Source organism: Solanum pennellii, chromosome 8, assembly GCF_001406875.1.
Source record: "Solanum pennellii chromosome 8, SPENNV200".
Taxonomy (NCBI): domain Eukaryota; kingdom Viridiplantae; phylum Streptophyta; class Magnoliopsida; order Solanales; family Solanaceae; genus Solanum; species Solanum pennellii.
Genome location: NC_028644.1, coordinates 61,406,222 through 61,423,293, shown reverse-complemented (window position 1 = coordinate 61,423,293; position 17,072 = coordinate 61,406,222). Strand labels below are relative to the sequence as shown.

The following is a 17,072-nucleotide window of genomic DNA, read 5'->3' as shown; positions in this document are numbered from 1 at the left end:
TGTTATAACATATAGTAAACCTTGCGGAACCATATGAAAGTGAGTCATAAGCATCATAATTTACTATGTCCCCTTTGCTTCTCAAATATAGGGATGTCAAAAGCAGATAGACCCCTCCATGGATAAACAAAGAAAGTAATCGTCTCCATCCAGTACATGAAGCATTCTCATTAGGGTAAGTAACAGGCCATCAATGTGGTCCCAAATCATCGTAACTCACCTTGGTCAGCCCATGATGAAGACTCAAAAAGTACTTTGATAATCTCAGGAACTGATGCTTCAGCAATTGCTTCAGGTGTCCGAAGACCCGCTTTATATAGTGCTCGAGCTCGGGAACCCTGGTGAGTTCTCATTAGTTTTGAAGAACTTGACCAAAATAAGGAGAAACATATAGGGAAGAGAAACTCTTAGTTACCTTAACATATGGAATGGTGGTGAGCTCTACAATCTCTGCCCGCACACCAAACGAGACACGATTTTGGAACTTTGACACTAAGCCTTCAAGGTCATGCCAACCAAGCCTCTCACAAAAAACAGAAACCATGGAAGCAAACCTTCCAGCATTTTCTTGTAAGGCCTGAACCATGCCCCTTGCGACTTTAAATGCACCACAAACCTCGATAACCGGCACTTCCTTCATCCCATAATGAAAACTTGGAATTCAGAAGACTATGGCAAGACTACTTCCCAAGCATCAATGAACAAGAGACGACTCAATGGGAGACAAGAAACGCATAGTACTCAAAGTGTACATACAACAGTTGATAAAATTCATTTGAACCCGAACACATATAAGGACATGTATACATAAAAAGAAAAAATATCTCAACAATTAGCTAGAGAAAAAAGTGTTGAAGGAATAAAATGATGCAAATCATCGATTTAGTACTTGCAGATGCGATAAGTAAGAGAATAGAAAGATATATTTAAGACTACAATATTTGAGGAACACAACGAGCACCTATTTATAGGTGTTAAACACAAGACAGATCATAATACCCCTACACCGAACAGAATTTAATTACCATCAAATATGAACGGAACCTCGAGAATGATACTTAAAGTAACGTGAGAACGAAATTTTATCTTTTTGGTTTCTCACAAGGAAAACTATATTATGTCTATAGGAAAAAACAGCACAACACATGTGGCCTTTAGATACTAAGGCGACAATAAGAATTTGATCTCATATGTCGCAGGATATTTTACCTTCTCAACAAGTGCCAAGAAAGACTGAGGCATAAAATGAAATCTAGTAATTCACAACGTATCTATTATTTGAATGTAAATAATGAATACAATCTGGTAATCTTGTATTCAACCCTTTCTCCACTTTTCCAAAATATTCAATTTTCATCAACGGGAATTATGTCACCCATACTGGGTCGTTCTTTTACGGAGGGTTTTGGGAATAACTCTGGGAGGGTTCCGTGGAAGGACGTTTTGGATCAGATGAGAATCGATGTGTGTTTAATAGGTGGCGCTCGTAGGTTTGAGTTAAGATCTAGAACAAATTCCAAGTCAACCTTCTTTGCTCAAGTGATTTTCCTCTCTGAGAGCATGTTATCCCATTGGGAATTTTATATCCTTGTAGCACTGAAGGGCTCTGGCGCTCTCAACAAAGCGATGGTCTCTATCACTCTCCTGGCTAAAGTGAGTGATTAACTCCGCTGGGGTTTCTAAGTCCAATCTGAGTTTCGTGCCTATGGGCTCCCCTTCTGAAGGAAAGGAGCTAAATTGAGAGTATAACATTAGTCATGTTAATTTGTATTATCTGATTCTGATCACAGGGGATCTTATCATATCAGATAAGTTAGGAAGTTTCAGATATTTAGGGATTGGATTTAGAATAGAATTATCCCTTAATTTTGGACTATCTAGAATAATCAAAGGACTAAAAATGTTCTATTTATGGTTATATGTGAGCTGTTGAATCCCCTTGACAAGAAGAAAAATTCAAGCATAGTGGTAAAGGGGGTACAAAATTGCTTTAGCTCATATGTTCAAATTACAACTGTGACATTCTAGAAAATGCCCTCATATAAATTTCTGCTTCCGGCTCAGCCACTGGACATATGGGTTCAATTCCCCAAAATCACGTGTGTATGTCTATCCACCTTGAAATGATAGTGTACTTTGCTAGGGTTGCTAGCATATCTTGTTTTATATGACGTTACGAAAGGATTCACCACTAGCAAATCAAGTGGGTGATCAGACAAGATCTGTTGAATGTCACTGTCTAGTAGGATGTAGGGAATTCCCCAGAAATGAGAATAGAACGTGTTTATGGCCTACAGAGAGCACTGTATTTCAAGAAATGATTCTCTAATGATTTACCATGTTTATTATTTTGAGATGTTATGGATGTGCATGAAAAAATCTGATTTTAATATTGAAGTGCATGTGTTTTTTAACAAAGAAAAGAACATGTCCAGCCTTTTAGAGGGAGGTCGATGAAACTTAGAGCCCATTTAGATAGGCTAAAAAAAAGTACTTTATAAGTAAAAAAAATAAAAATCAAACTTTAAAATGACTTTTAAGTCAAAAAATAAAACATCGGGGGAGTCCTACTTCTGGTTTTTAACTTTTTTTAAGTCATTTTGAACTTATTTTAAGATATTTTTAACTTTGTCACACTTTCAAAAGCTAAAAATGACTTGAAAGTAGATATGACTAGCTTTTAAGTCAATCCAAACAGGCTCTTACTGCGTAATTTGAATACTCACCCCATTGAACTTTGTGGCACAAGTTCAAGTATCAGACCAGATTGCTCGAGTTGAATACTCCTTGCATACTTTCAGTGGTAAGCCCCCACACTAGACTTGTGAGGCTTCTCTTGTCAATGCTCCCATTAAAATTACATGTCGGGCTATGTCCCGTTTCTACTTATATGTAATGTATTTCATAGAAGCTCCATTTTGACTCATTCTGATATATGTATATGTATAATCGGGTTATGCCTCTCATCAAATCTTATTCAGATATATGATGTTTTCATGCAATTCTATGATATGCTATTGTTTTATATTTAGTAGATACAACAGGGAAAGGGGTTCGCAGGGGAGAGCCAGGCTTGTTTAATGCCGGTCACACACCCCTAACTTGGGTTGTGACACATGATAATTGTCCAACACGGGACAATATCTCACATTAGAACATAACTCTTCCAATATTTAACTCTTAACATTCTACCACTAAACTTATGATTCTAATAGCAGGTATTCGCAATAAAACATAATAAGTGTGTTCTAAAACAGCAACTGTGAATAAAATGAAGAAGAGGTGAGAGAGAGAGGGCAACAGTAGTGTTTTCCATTCATCAAGGAAATTTACCTGCACGAGCCTTGACAGTATAAGAGACACAAAGAATCTCCGACAAATGCGAAGCATGTTCTCATCTGACAGCATATGGTCATTCAAGGATCTGTTATCCAACTTTCCCTGCAACCCTTTAGTACCAGCATTTGACCTATAAGATGCACGAACTGGTGCACCATGAGCCATTCGCATCAAAAAGGGTTCTTGAACTCCAACCCGGTTGCCAACTGACTGCACATCAAAACACAGAGCACACAAATGTCTCCATCACAGTCATCATGATTGTAGGAACAAATTTATCTCATGAAGTAATGTCAGGCAATTATCATATTAGCAACCAAGCATAAACTGATGACCTGAAATCTTGGCATGCCACCTTATAGAAAAATCAGGCAGTTTTGAAGCATCAAAATCACTTTGAACATTAACTAATTATTCACATTGATTATAAAGAACTTAAACCAAGTGACCAATCATTAAAATATCTGTTCCTGCTAAAGAACTTTTTTGTCCTGTAGTCCTTGAGGTAATAAGATATTTTAGGGCATAGAAAGAAAATAAAAACTCCATGGTTTACCAGTTTACCTAGCATTCTAGTAGAAGATGACAGATAACATAGTTTACCAGTTAACCTAGCATTCTAGTTGAAGATGACAGATACTTCACCTACAAATCTTTGAAGACAATTAACATACGCTATACAGTTAACATTAAGGAGTCATAGACTTCATGTGTCAGAGAATGAGAAATTAGCTCCAAACTAAAGTATCTTGCCTGTACACAAGAACTCTATTTGAACTATACAGTACATAGCTCATGAATCATTAGCACACTTTCCCTTGCAAACTGACAAACATTAGAAAGCTCAACAAGTACATACTTATTTGTCAAGGCAAGACAAATAGTTTTAGATAATTGACAGGAGCTGGATAATTTAAGAGCGGTCAAAGTCCTACGGTCCTGCCTCGGGTAATGCGTGAAGTCTAGTGGTCATATTATTCATCTATTGTAAAACGTATTGAATGAGAGAATTGGAGAAAGGTGTGGCAAAAACAAAGGTCAACTCCCGAACAATCAGCTAGTGAAGGACAAATTGGCAGCATGTTAGGAGGTTTGTGATAATTTTTCCATTTTTCTACTAGGGGGTGTTTGAATTGGCTTTTATAAAGTAGCTTTTAGCTTATTTGTACTTTTTTAGCATTTTGTGTCTATCCAAAATACCTCCAAAAATAATTTTTAAAAAAAATTAAAAGCCAATAGGTACTTAAAATAAGTCAATCCAAACACCCTCTAGGTCTAGTACTTTATGCATGAAGATAATCCATTTGGTCATTGTGCTTGGACTTCTCTTGTCTGTGACCACGCAACCAAGTAAACACAGCAACATGGACATGGGGCAATCTCAGGTTGGGGTTACCTGATCCAGGGTAGACAACTCCATGAACCTCTGGTAATACAGTTCCCAATCTGGCTCCAGATCAACATTAATGGGTGTCACTAAGTAAACAACATGCAGATCAGATGCAAGCACAAACCCTTCCCTCGCTCTAATCAAATCATCCAAGACAACCTACAAAACAAGAGAATGACCATTGTTGGTTTCCCATCCCAACATTTGCACTTTACTAAATTGCACAAAATGTAAACAAGGACCATTTGGCTAAAAGAACAAATTGACAAGAATGATATGATGATAAAGTGGTAGTAAGTGGAAACAACTATGTTACCAGTGATTCTTCAGGAGAGAGAGAACTGCCAAAAGCTGCACGACCAAGAGGCGTGACTGTGTATAATTTGGTATCTTCACTCCATCCAAGAAATTTTTTATGGCATAACCAGCGAAGAGAATCTTGTGCTGATTTAACCACATCATCAAATGGTTTTGTTGAATTGAGAAGGGTACACCTAACATACCGGTTAATATCACTAGCTGTTTGAACAATACCACCAGCAACAACTTCCAATATTGCGTGAATCATCCCATTCTTATCTTCGGATAAACAAGAATGCAACGGTGGACAGCTCTCGTTAACAAGTGCCGTTATTCGTTTGACCTCTTCTGGTTTGCAGATCAACACCTGAAGCAAATAAACAACAAAACAATATAAAGTTTATGGCACAGTTTCAGCCGCAGTGAAGACTTAAATAGAAAGCAAAAGATGCAAATACAGACAGAAAAATAGTGATATATGAGAACAGAGTCCAACAGGTGTAAGCAACTTCAAAATTGTAACATTTTAACAAACATTTTACAGAGACTAGCTTGTAAATCAGACCTACAAATTACACCTTTCCAAGTATGCAAGCTCTGAATGAACAAGAAAACAAAACGAATAGGAAATGGTCAAAACATACACTCTCTCCTTTTGTATCTATACCCGTCCGACCAGCCCGACCAGCCATCTGTCGATACCTCGTACCATCAATAAAGTCACGACCAATACGTGGTTGTCGAAAAATAACTCTCCGAGCAGGAAGGTTAACCCCTGCAGCTAAGGTTGATGTAGCTGTTAAGACACGTACAAGTCCTTTGCGGTAACAGGTTTCAACTGTTTCTCTTTCCTCAACCTTCAAGGTAGAAAAATATCTCAGATGAATGCAGCTTTACTCCAAAATAGGGAAAGAGAACCCACCCAAACAAACAAAAGAAAAAATAGGAAAACCTAGAGAACTAAAGAAAACATTGACTGTAAAACGTAAGAATCAATAAATGTACTATAACAGCAAAATAACTTTAAAATGACATTACCGTGAGCCCAGCATGGTGATAGGCAACACCGGCAGGAAGAGTCTCTTCCAGAATAGGATCCAACCCAGCTGGAGATCTTCGTAAAGCATCAATTGCAGAAGTAATATCAATTGACTCATTTTGGCCGCTCAGTTGATTCAAGGAAAATTTTTTAAGATGTTTCGCCACATGCCTAGCAGTAGATTCACATCCTTTGCGACTTGAGCAGAAAATTAGCACTGAGTTGCCTTCTTGGACGACCTGACAAATCTCAGATTGATATAGTTTTCCTTCCATTACTTCTCTCGACAAAATAAAGTTCTACTAACAAAAGTAAAAGAGAAAATTATACCTCATTGCAGAGCTCCACGATGTGATCTGGATCTTTACCACCAAGATCAGCTGCTTTCGAGATTGTTCTGACAATGTCCATTTTTTGGTTATAAATTGTGTTACCTACTTTTACATATTCTTCCAATGGAACAGGCCGAAACTCGGTCTGATACAAAGCTGCCTGCAAGAAACACTCAAGAGCTTCATGAGACATTCAGGATAGAAGGAACAAAGAGTCTTATTCCCCATATTCACATGCATAAAGGACAAACAGGTACAGTACAAAACTGGAATAAAATCAAGTTAGAACTACACCGGAGTCGGTGATCCAAATCGCTATAAAGTAAGATGATATGTAGCATCAATTGGTCCCTTTCCTCATGTGACAATTAATAGGGAAGACCTCAGATTATTGTTTTAATTAAGTGGATCAACATGAAATAAAAATTCTAACAAATCAAAAGAAACTCAAGATTGAACCGGCACAATTAGGATCCAAACATGTGGATGGACTAAAGAGAAAGGAGAGTCTTGCTGATTGTCAAAGCTATGAGAGAAGGAAGAACGGGCATGTTTACCAAGTTGGCATGACTAATACTCGTCCCAGGTGAGAAAAAATCAAGATTTATTTTTAAAAAGATTTAAATAGATTAGGATATTTCAACCTCATGCGCAGTAGCACGACGGAAACAGGACAACCTATGGGTGACTTCAAAAATGGGATGATAAAGTCCATGCGACACTTAAGTACCAATTATCCGACCCATATTGTGGACATACCTGGCAACAGGGTGATTGAAAAAAGTGCCTAAACAGTTATACATTTGGGAAAACAACTCATTGCTATTAGATTAAAAGGCCTGAATAATATACAACTAAATTTGAAGTCAAAGAAGGATGGGAAGAAGCTTGACCTACTGCGGTTGCCATAGTTTAGGACCCTTTGTCAATGTGAATGTTGGAAAAATTGAGAAAAAGAAATAGTCATAAAGAAGTACTTATTACCAGAGATATGAGGGGAAGCTCTTGAGCCAAGAACCCAAGGCACAATGAAGATTAAGATGCATAGTTAAGGACTTTTCAAAAGAAATTTTATGTTTTTGCCTTCTTCACAATTCACGTGCAAAATGCTCTTTAATACGCAGCTATTGTCATCTAAACTTACGCCAATCTACCACCTTCATGCCTTTCCTATAATAATAATTGTTGTGCACAATGTCCATTCTATTTTTTCTATGCCCTCAAGTACTCCAACTAGGTTAGAGAAAATGATGAGCAACTTCATGGAAGGAAAGGAGGAGGAAGAGAAATATCATTTGGAAGTTCAAAAAGAACCAAAGCTTAAATTTTGGTGAGGGGCACAGGGGGTCTAGAGATTCAACGATTTTCAAACCTCTAACATAACATAATTGGATAAATGGATATTGGAGTAGAAATGTAGAAAATGTCATGGAGAAGGATAATAGTCACAGGGTATGAACTATGAAGCTTCTTTTCATCTTTTTGTCATATGTGATGAACATGAAGAGTTAAGCTATAACAATCCGTCCGGTCGTTATGAGTAAACAATTGATAAAAGAAATTGGGTCAGAAAACTATTGGAATAGTGACTAAAACTTTTTAGCCTAGACTAGCCTCAGACGGAATCTGAGCGAGGTAAAGTTGAGGCATTCCAGGAAAGGATTGGATGAAATATCTAAATTTAAATTGGTTTTCTATTAGCTAATATGTTAAAGAGTTCATAGAGCTTTTTGGAATTGAATTCAAATGAGTAACACTGACTACATGAAAATTTTGAAGTGTGTTCCGAGATAAGCTATTTTGGAGGAATTTTTGAGGTCCTGTCCCTTACAGGCCGCTATAGCGGCATGTCAACCGCTATAGAAGGATTTAGAAAAAACGATGAGGGCCGCTATAGCAGGATTGGGGTTTGATTGGACCACTATATTAGTAAGTCCCTCTAAATGTAGGAAAACCCTCAAAATCAGCCATAATCATCAAAGAACATTTTGGAGAAGAGAAAGGGCGACCTACAACAAATATCAGCAAATTTTCATCAAGAATCTTCATAAAGGATTAGCAATTTGATTCCCTACTTTTGTAGTTTGATTCCTAGGACTTAGAGAAGGCAATTGTGGCGCTAGGGGAGGGTTTGGATTCAACCTAAGTTGGGGAAAACCCGGGTTTATGAGGATTTTAGGTTGCAAGACCTTCAATTATTCTATAAAATGTTTTTTCTTGATTTATTTACCGTTACTCACTAATTTAACCATATAATTTAGGTGAATTAATGGTGAGAAACTCCTAGTTTGGGTGGAATAATCATGAGGTTGGCCTAGGGATTAGGATTTGGATATAATCCAAATTTAGGCCAATTGTGATTTATGTTATACTTTGTTATTATTTTCAACCGAGAACAAGTTAAAGCTTCATAAAAGATCAAAGGTTTGTGATCGTCTGTAGTAACTGTTTGGCACTCAGGTAGGCTAGGTTTTCTTAACTAAGTAGTTAGATTTGTTTCCAATTGCATAATATATTTAGATTGTTCGAAGATTGCATGCATAAGTGTTGGGGCATGGAGTCTAGATGGTTGAATGCATGGTTAGTTGTGATTTAGGCTGATGATGAATTTGATTTGTTATTGTTGGCATTATGATGTGGATGGATGTTATCCTTGGAAGGTAATTGTGGGTGATTGGATTATGAGTAAAGATATTCCGGAAGGATTTATGTTAGATAGGCGATGGTTGGTTGTATTCGTGTTATGCGTATTACTATTATCATTGGGTCAGGTGGCACGCTGACACATATATTATTATTGGATCAGGTGCCACGCCGACACATATATATTGTTATTGGATTGGGTGCCACGCCGGCACATATGTATAATTTTATTAGATTGTGTGCCATGCCGGCAAATATATATATTATTATTAGACCAAGTGTCACGTCGGTGCATATATATACTATTATTGAATCGGGTGTCACACCGACGCAATATATATTATTATTGAATGGGATGCCATGTTACACATATATATTAGTATTGGATAGGGTCCTACGCCAATACACTAACAGTTTTGTGTGTGAGTTCCATGAGTGTTGTAATGGAATGATTACATGTTGATCCATAAGTGGTCGGATTTGTGTTTAAATGTTGGGATGGTTCTTGTGTAGACCAAGGTTACATGTTAAATACTGTAGATGATGTTTTAGGGATCTTTGATGGCCCAGGTTATTTGAAGGCGCGAGGAATCAAGTGTGGCTTGTCGTGTTGAGGTTGTTCGTGATTATTATGTATATCGACTCAGGGTGAGGACTTGAAGTCGAACTTATTTTCTAGTTGTGATTATAATCATATATATATATATTTGCTAAATTGTGATTACTTATTTGTATTCTGTATAACTGGAGTGTTGTCAACGCAAGGTGTTGGCATGAGAATTTGTGGGACAGTAATAAATTCATTATCAAAGTAGTGGTGTTCTTGTATTTGGGGGAATTTCTATGTGATAGAAGGGTTAGGCTATGATCTAATATGAGAGTGGAAAGAGGGATGAATGTTTAAATATTGGAGTTGACCGCGGAAAGAGGTGGTGTGACTTGGGTTTGAGTATATGGAGTCTTAATCTTACCTTCAAGTTGCATGTTTCTTTGATTATTTGCATGATATTATATGGTGGGTTTAGATCGACCAGTGATGCCTACTAGTATTGTTTGTACTGATCCAGTAATGTTTCTTAGATGGGGAAGATGATGATCTTTGACAACTTCCACTTCTCTTTCCCTATGATGGGAGTTGTGTCGTGTTTTCTTTTATACGTTGTATCTTCTTAGTAGCTCTTGTACAGATTTAAACTAGTTCCTTGGGGAGCGTTTAGTGTGATTCTTCACAAAAGACTTAATTCAAAAATCAAGTTAAGAGTAATTATATACTTAAATAAGATGTTAAATTATGTTTTATTTATTTCCGCATTGCTCATTTTAAATTGGGTGGTAAGAGTTCTCCTATCAAGGTGTCAGAATAGGTGCTCACTAGTCGCAATGCCTGATGGGTCTAGGTTATGACATAAGTAGTGAATAGATGTCGGATGAGATGACATACTCTGATGAGGTGAACCTAAGGAAGGGGAACGTGAGGGAGGAAAGGTTCACTAAGTACGTTGGTTATACCAATCCTGTATAGGGAAAAAGATTATTTTTTGGAAGGATTCGTTGTGTGATCGAACGACTTTGAAGGATGGCAACACAGGGGTTGAGGAGTTCCTAAGGGAACTCTATGACTACTTAACAGAAGGAGATGGATCACAAAAGGTAGTATGGTGGGTTCAAAGCAAAATCATTCAAGGAAAGCCATTTTATATGGAGCTGTTTGGAAGGAAGAAAACGGGGACACACCAATTGACCAAATAAAGTACTCAATTTTTCACTTAATCTTGATGACCAATAATCTGAAGAAGGAAATAGAGAGGACACGGATCACTCCATGTAGTGAGCTAATGCTGCTTGTGTAAGGAGTGTCATGAGCAACAAACCAACGTTTATTAATAATGCAGCTTCACAACACAGATATGGACCAATTCTGTTTGTTTCGCATTGTTAGAGGAAGCAAACTGGAAGCTTGGAGAACAACATAACATCTCTTTTGATTTATTTGGAATGCAAAAGGTAGCAACTTGTTCAAGAATAGTGAAAATGGCACAAGTATAAAAAAATTATTGTTGTTCACCTATTTGACCCAAGGATATGTAGAAGTATAATATGATCATTTTTGTTTTATGTAAAGCTTTTGGTGTGTAAAAAGAATCCCCTTCTGTATAGATGGTTGGACAAACTTAGAGCCATATATCCAACATGGGATGTTACCCATAAATATTTTAATTGAAAAGAATTAAAAAGCTATGAATTTCATCTTACTTGAAGCCAATCTGCGACTGCTGTCACATTTGGCAGAGTTGCACTCATGCCAACAATTTGGAGACTGCCAGCAGGGTCAACTTTTCCACTGCTCGTGCCTGAAGTTTCTCCACTGGATGACTCTGTATTTCCTTCACCAGATGCATAGCGAAGCTTGGTCAACATCAACTCCAATAGATATCCCCTATTCTGGTCTCCAACCTAACATGGAAACAACTCAAGAGACCAAGATGAATAAATGCATTTAATTACTAGTTCCAGCAAAGACGCCAAAACAGAAGCTCCGAGCAAACAGAAAGTGAACTTAAAATTATGGAGAGGTTTAGCTTGGATATCATTAAATAAAATAAAAATAGTAGAAAAGAATTTCAAAGTCAATACCATGTGGAGTTCATCAATTACTATGATACCAAGCTCTGACAAACGGCCCTCTTCTAACAGTCGGTTAATTAAGGAATTTGCTTTCTCAATAGTGCAAACAGCTATAGAGGTATCCTTTGGGAGACTACCACCTCCCTGATTACCATAATAACTGCGAACATGCTTTCCAACTGGTTCCAGAAGGACCTCAAGATGTTCTGCCTGAACAAGTTTAAACATGACAGTAGACAAGATAAATATACTAAATATGCTACATATATGCATTATAAAGACCACTCTGAAAGCTACTTGTCAAAAAAAAAAAAAAAAAAAGAATCATCTTGAAAGAGCTAAAAGAAACTTCACCTTCTCTGCACAAATGGATACATATGGAAGTACAAGAAGACCCATTTTCCCAGATGATAAGATTCTCCGTAGCATTAATATCTCAGCAACAAAACTTTTACCAGCACTACAGAAAATAAAAACAAAAATTGGTTAAACAACAAAGAGACACTATGACATCTGTTGCCATTGCTAAAAGGACTAGATGCAGGATTGGACAATTAGAAGATAAGAATGTTGTCCTCCAATTAAAGACAACAAAGATTATAATAATAGCGACAATCATATAATAATACTAGCAGAATAAAAATACAACATTAGCAACATAAACAGCAACGAAGATAACAAGGAAGAGGGTAGCAATAGTTTGTTTGTGGATTGGCATTCATTTTGGTTATGTAAGAAATTTTCAACTTCCTAACAGAAAAAAAAACACGAATATTCTGAGCAGCAAGCAATATGTAATGACTTGGACCAATTTAATGACCCAAGAACACAAAAATTCAGAGCAGCAAGCAAAATATAACTTGGACCAGCTTAAATGGTCCGAGAGCAAGTATGGACCTCATAAGTTTTTACAGAGAATAAGATGAAACGGACTTTTTTTACCAGCACTTGCTGTCTCCATGAATAACAACATTACTAGGTAAAATGGATAACAGCAAAGATTCATTCACAGTGAGCAGGAAAAGAAGAGGAGCACAAGATCACCCCATCCACCGTGGTAGGTATAAAATCAAACTAATGTACTACTACTTTAAGATCAGTAACATAAATAGCGTGGATTAGCACTTTGTTTGATGAATAGATTAAACAATCTTCAAGATACTAAAACAACTCAACCAGGCTTTGCATTAGTGCCAGATGCTACAAATTCCACCACTTCACAAACTTAAAAAGCTACCTTCAGGGTGACCCAGTGGTTTGAGATTGGGACTTCCATGTTGGAGGTCTCAAGTTCGAAACCCCTAGCCAGCGAAAGCAAGGGGTTTGCCTTCTGGGTCGAGCTCGTCGCACCAGGCTTGCCTACTGCGGGTTACCTCTCCTATGTGATTTGCGAGCTATTGCATAGAGCGGGGGTTTTACCCTGTGCGCACCCAAAGAGTAGCGGCAGCAGGTTTCCCTTGTCATCAAAAAAAAAAACTTCCAAAATCAAGCAGTTTCAGAATAAGATTGCTTCGCTACTTACAATGCCTAACTGCGCACGGATGACACTCACAAATCAAGAAATGGTCCAAATTTTTCAATTTCGTAAAAGAAGTAATGCTTAAAGACCATCTCCAATGTAAAATTTGGTGTTTTAGTGCTCCAACCCAACACCGATTCTGACACTATTTTGGTGTTCATCAACACTAAATCTCTTTTTAATTATTTTACTATTATTTGTACTAAAAAAAATTGAAAATATAAATAATACAAGAATCATATATTTATATAAAAGAGAACCTTAGGCCCGCCTACGTGGCGCCACAACAAATTAGAATTCTCTTTCAATTTATTTATTTCCAAAACTAGTCTTACCCTTTCATGAAAAGTTGTGACTTTTTACGAAGAGTTGTGACTTTAATGAAGAGTTGCGACTTGTATGAAAAGTTGTACTTTTATGAAAACTTGCGACTTTAATGAAGTATTGCGACTTTTATGAAAAGTTGTGATATTTTTGAATAGTTACAACTTTTCCAAGTAGTTGTAACCTTTCCAATAAGACACAATAAATATTTGTTCACTCTACCATTTTTGTTGTCTATAAAAAGAGGGATTTCCTATCATTTTTGAACATCTTCTTTTTCTACACAATTAGATATTTGTGTACTTTACTCATGTTGAATGGCTCACTGACACCATTGCTTATGTTACAGATCGTGGTATGTATTTTTACAATTATTAATTTATGCTTATGTTATTAAGGATAAATGATAAGATGTAATAATTTTCATTTACCTTTACATTATTAATCTTTTATGTAAGATATATACTATTTTAGTTTTTGTGTATTACTTTATATATTCCGTGATATTAAGTTCTCGCGCGAAGCGGGGGTAATATTACTAGTAATAGTATAATATTGAAGAGAGAGAAAAATATAAAGATAAAAGGAGAAATTTGTACAAGAAGCATCTTTTTTAATGTAAAATTTAGTGTAGTGGGTTGGAGATGGTTTACACTAAAATAGTGTTGACACTATTTAGTGTAAATTTGGTGTTATGGGTTGGAGATGCCCCAATGTACAGCTCCTAGGTCTTTGGTCTAATGGAGAGCACAGCACGTGATACCTGAATAAGGCGCACGCAAGGGATTCGAACCTTTTCACAGACAAAGGTTTAGTATTTAAGCAGAAAGGGTAGAAGGTGCGCGCTCATTATTCATCGAGTTTCAAACCATATGCCTCTAACCCTCGGAGTTTCTCCGGTTATAAAAAAAATGACTAATATAAAAGGTGTGGATATATCTCTTAACGACGCATTTGTTTATTCTAGCATTCAGAAAACTATCTTCTTCATGTAACTTACAAATTTATAATTAACAAAAAAATCTACATCATGAAGAATTAAATATGTTTAATAGGAGTCCAAATTACTCAGATACAGACCTAGTAGAAGCACAATATACCAGATTCCGGTTGTGCAAGACTCCATCCACTTGAAGACAATCAACCTGCAGGACGTAAAATGAAACTCCATTAGACTGCACAGAATAATTTGTTCATACTTAAACTGACAACAAATTTGATCTATTGTAGACGCCTCAACCTCTAAAGTCCTAAATACCTCCAAACAGAGTTCATCACAGGGACCAATCAAACACTCCAGATCTCTTAAATATGAAGCTTCTTATGTCTCACAAGCCCAAGACAAGATTAAACTAAAGGTAAACAGCATACCTGCCATGAGTACAATTTTGAAATGCCCTTTTTCCTGTAAATGTTGCATACTTCAGAAGGTAGCCAATGGTTGAGATCTGAATGATTCTTTAGTGGTGCAATACTTGAAGGAGTGTTGTCTTTACTTGATAAGGAATTATCTGTATAACTATTAAGTTTCTCCGGAGGTGTTGTTGATGCCATTATATCAGTATCCTGGATAAGCACATCCTTACCCTTAGAAACAGGACATTTTGGAGTCTTGTTTTGAACTTCAAGGATATTCCCTTTTTCTTGAGCTGCCTTGTGAAGGCTAACAACAGGATATCCACTCAAACTTAGATGATCTTGGGACCCGGTTCTTTTGCCGCTAATAGTCAGGATATCCAAGTTACTTCTGTGAGATTGTATAGAATCGAAATTTTTTTCGTCAGAGGCAAAGTCAAAATGCTTAACAGGCATTGGGGATTTCTCTCCATCCAGATTCTTTCCCAACTTCCTCAATGAAGCAACAGCAGAAACAATGCCGGCATCAGAAACTGTCACTATACCTTCATTAAATACTTGGTGGGACTTATTACCACACTCTCCATTCCCAAGACTATTGGAATTGATTACCTCATTATGATTTTTCAAAGCGTCGGACTCAAGTGCTGCTTGAGAAGAAAATTTATCACTTCCCTCAAACAAACCATCAGCAACTTGAATTGCTTCATTCCAAAATGCTTCTCCGGGTGAAAAAATGGAGCTACCACGAGTTGACTTGGGAGTAACACCAATACGAAGCTTTGAAGATGTTGAACCAGGTGTCTCAGATTCAGTTGACCCAATGACAGGTATATTGTTACATTTTCTCAAGATTATCCGAGCTTCACCTGATGTATTCCCCTCTGTTATCTAGCATAAGATGCAAATTCTCACTGAAGTTGACAAAAAATCGGTGAATCGACATTGTGGTATGTGGAAAAATATAATACCTACCTCAATAGAATTTAAAGCTGCGCACTCAGAATTAGATCGTCTGTTGAGGTTAAAATCATTTTCACTTGAGATGCAGCGGATTCTCTTTGCATTCTTATTATCCACCTCAAGTAAGGGAGAGCTACCACTCCTTTTACTACCACCCTCACGCTGTGCTGAAGGTAAACTTAAACTAGATGGCAGTTCACTGAATTCAGGAAACACAGAAAAGTTACCAAGTCAAACAACATGCAGAACAATCCAGCCTAGCAACCACATTAGCCACAAAACCAATCACCACCAGGAAATCAAGAATAAAAGGCATTACCTGCAATATAATGACAAAAAGTTCGTAGCAAACTGCTTAAGTTCTGAGTTTCCATTAACCTTTGTAGTAACCAAGACATCTTTTCCGTGACCTCTATTTTCAACAACATGTGAGTCGGAGTGAATATCAAACTCCTCCTTTGAAGTTTTTGCTTCAGTAGTTGTAGATTGTGCTTCGACCAGAAAAGTACTCCCTTTATTTTCATCTTTTAGGTATGGACCGATCTCTAACGTCAGGTTTCTCTTAACCGGTGCGCCTCTAGCTATGTGTGAAGATTTACTATCATCCTGAGAAGTCACTAAATACCCATTCAACGAACCTTTCGTGGAAGGAGACCCTTCCTGTATTGTCTTAACATCTTTCTTGGCTCTTGTAGGTTTCAAACTCGGTGATAAGGACTTCCTCTTCTTTTTCGAAGCAAAGAACTAATAGAACAGTAGTCAACACAACAACAAATACCAAAATTAGCCATATATTACAAAAGAACATTCCACAATCATCAAAGCATGATAATGAAGGAATTAAAAACTAAAAAATCGAAAATAAAATTGCCCCCATCATGTGGAAATGATGCAAGTTAGATTTTTGAAGAATCTACTACAACTGCTCAATTAGAAATTAGGCTTGGGGATTCAATAGCATTGTGCGGTTCCTCAATCATAAAAACTCAAAAAAAAAAAATGGAAAAACTAGGGTTTGTAAGGAGGAGAAAATGAAAAGAAGAATGTACAAACTTGGTCAATGCGTTCTCGAGGAGTATCAGAAGCCATGAGAAGAAGAAACCCAGTAGAAGATTTGATGATTTGGTTCAGAAAATTGTGTTCGCATTCATAGATTTGAAATTGGAATTTTTGTTCTTCTGGCTACGCTGCAAATTTTGAAGAAGCCATTTGAATCTATTAAAGACCGCGCAGTAAAGAGCT

At 37.0% G+C, this 17,072-nt stretch overlaps 1 protein-coding gene across 1 annotated transcript in view; it reads right to left on the bottom strand.

Annotated features, from left to right (window-relative positions):
* The window catches only part of LOC107028981 (helicase and polymerase-containing protein TEBICHI), a 27,486-nt gene extending 10,414 nt beyond the window's left edge, over positions 1-17,072 (bottom strand). The window contains exons 1-16 of the mRNA XM_015230249.2: positions 16,884-17,072; positions 16,150-16,574; positions 15,843-16,029; positions 14,883-15,758; positions 14,592-14,656; positions 12,023-12,128; positions 11,678-11,878; positions 11,297-11,497; positions 6,399-6,560; positions 6,068-6,307; positions 5,674-5,886; positions 5,046-5,396; positions 4,736-4,888; positions 3,334-3,549; positions 416-634; positions 221-338 (exon numbers count right to left, since the gene is read on the bottom strand). Of these exons, the coding sequence (XP_015085735.1) occupies positions 221-338; positions 416-634; positions 3,334-3,549; positions 4,736-4,888; positions 5,046-5,396; positions 5,674-5,886; positions 6,068-6,307; positions 6,399-6,560; positions 11,297-11,497; positions 11,678-11,878; positions 12,023-12,128; positions 14,592-14,656; positions 14,883-15,758; positions 15,843-16,029; positions 16,150-16,574; positions 16,884-16,919 (3,769 nt within the window). The 5' untranslated portion in view covers positions 16,920-17,072. The remainder of the gene's footprint in view (positions 1-220; positions 339-415; positions 635-3,333; positions 3,550-4,735; positions 4,889-5,045; positions 5,397-5,673; positions 5,887-6,067; positions 6,308-6,398; positions 6,561-11,296; positions 11,498-11,677; positions 11,879-12,022; positions 12,129-14,591; positions 14,657-14,882; positions 15,759-15,842; positions 16,030-16,149; positions 16,575-16,883) is intronic.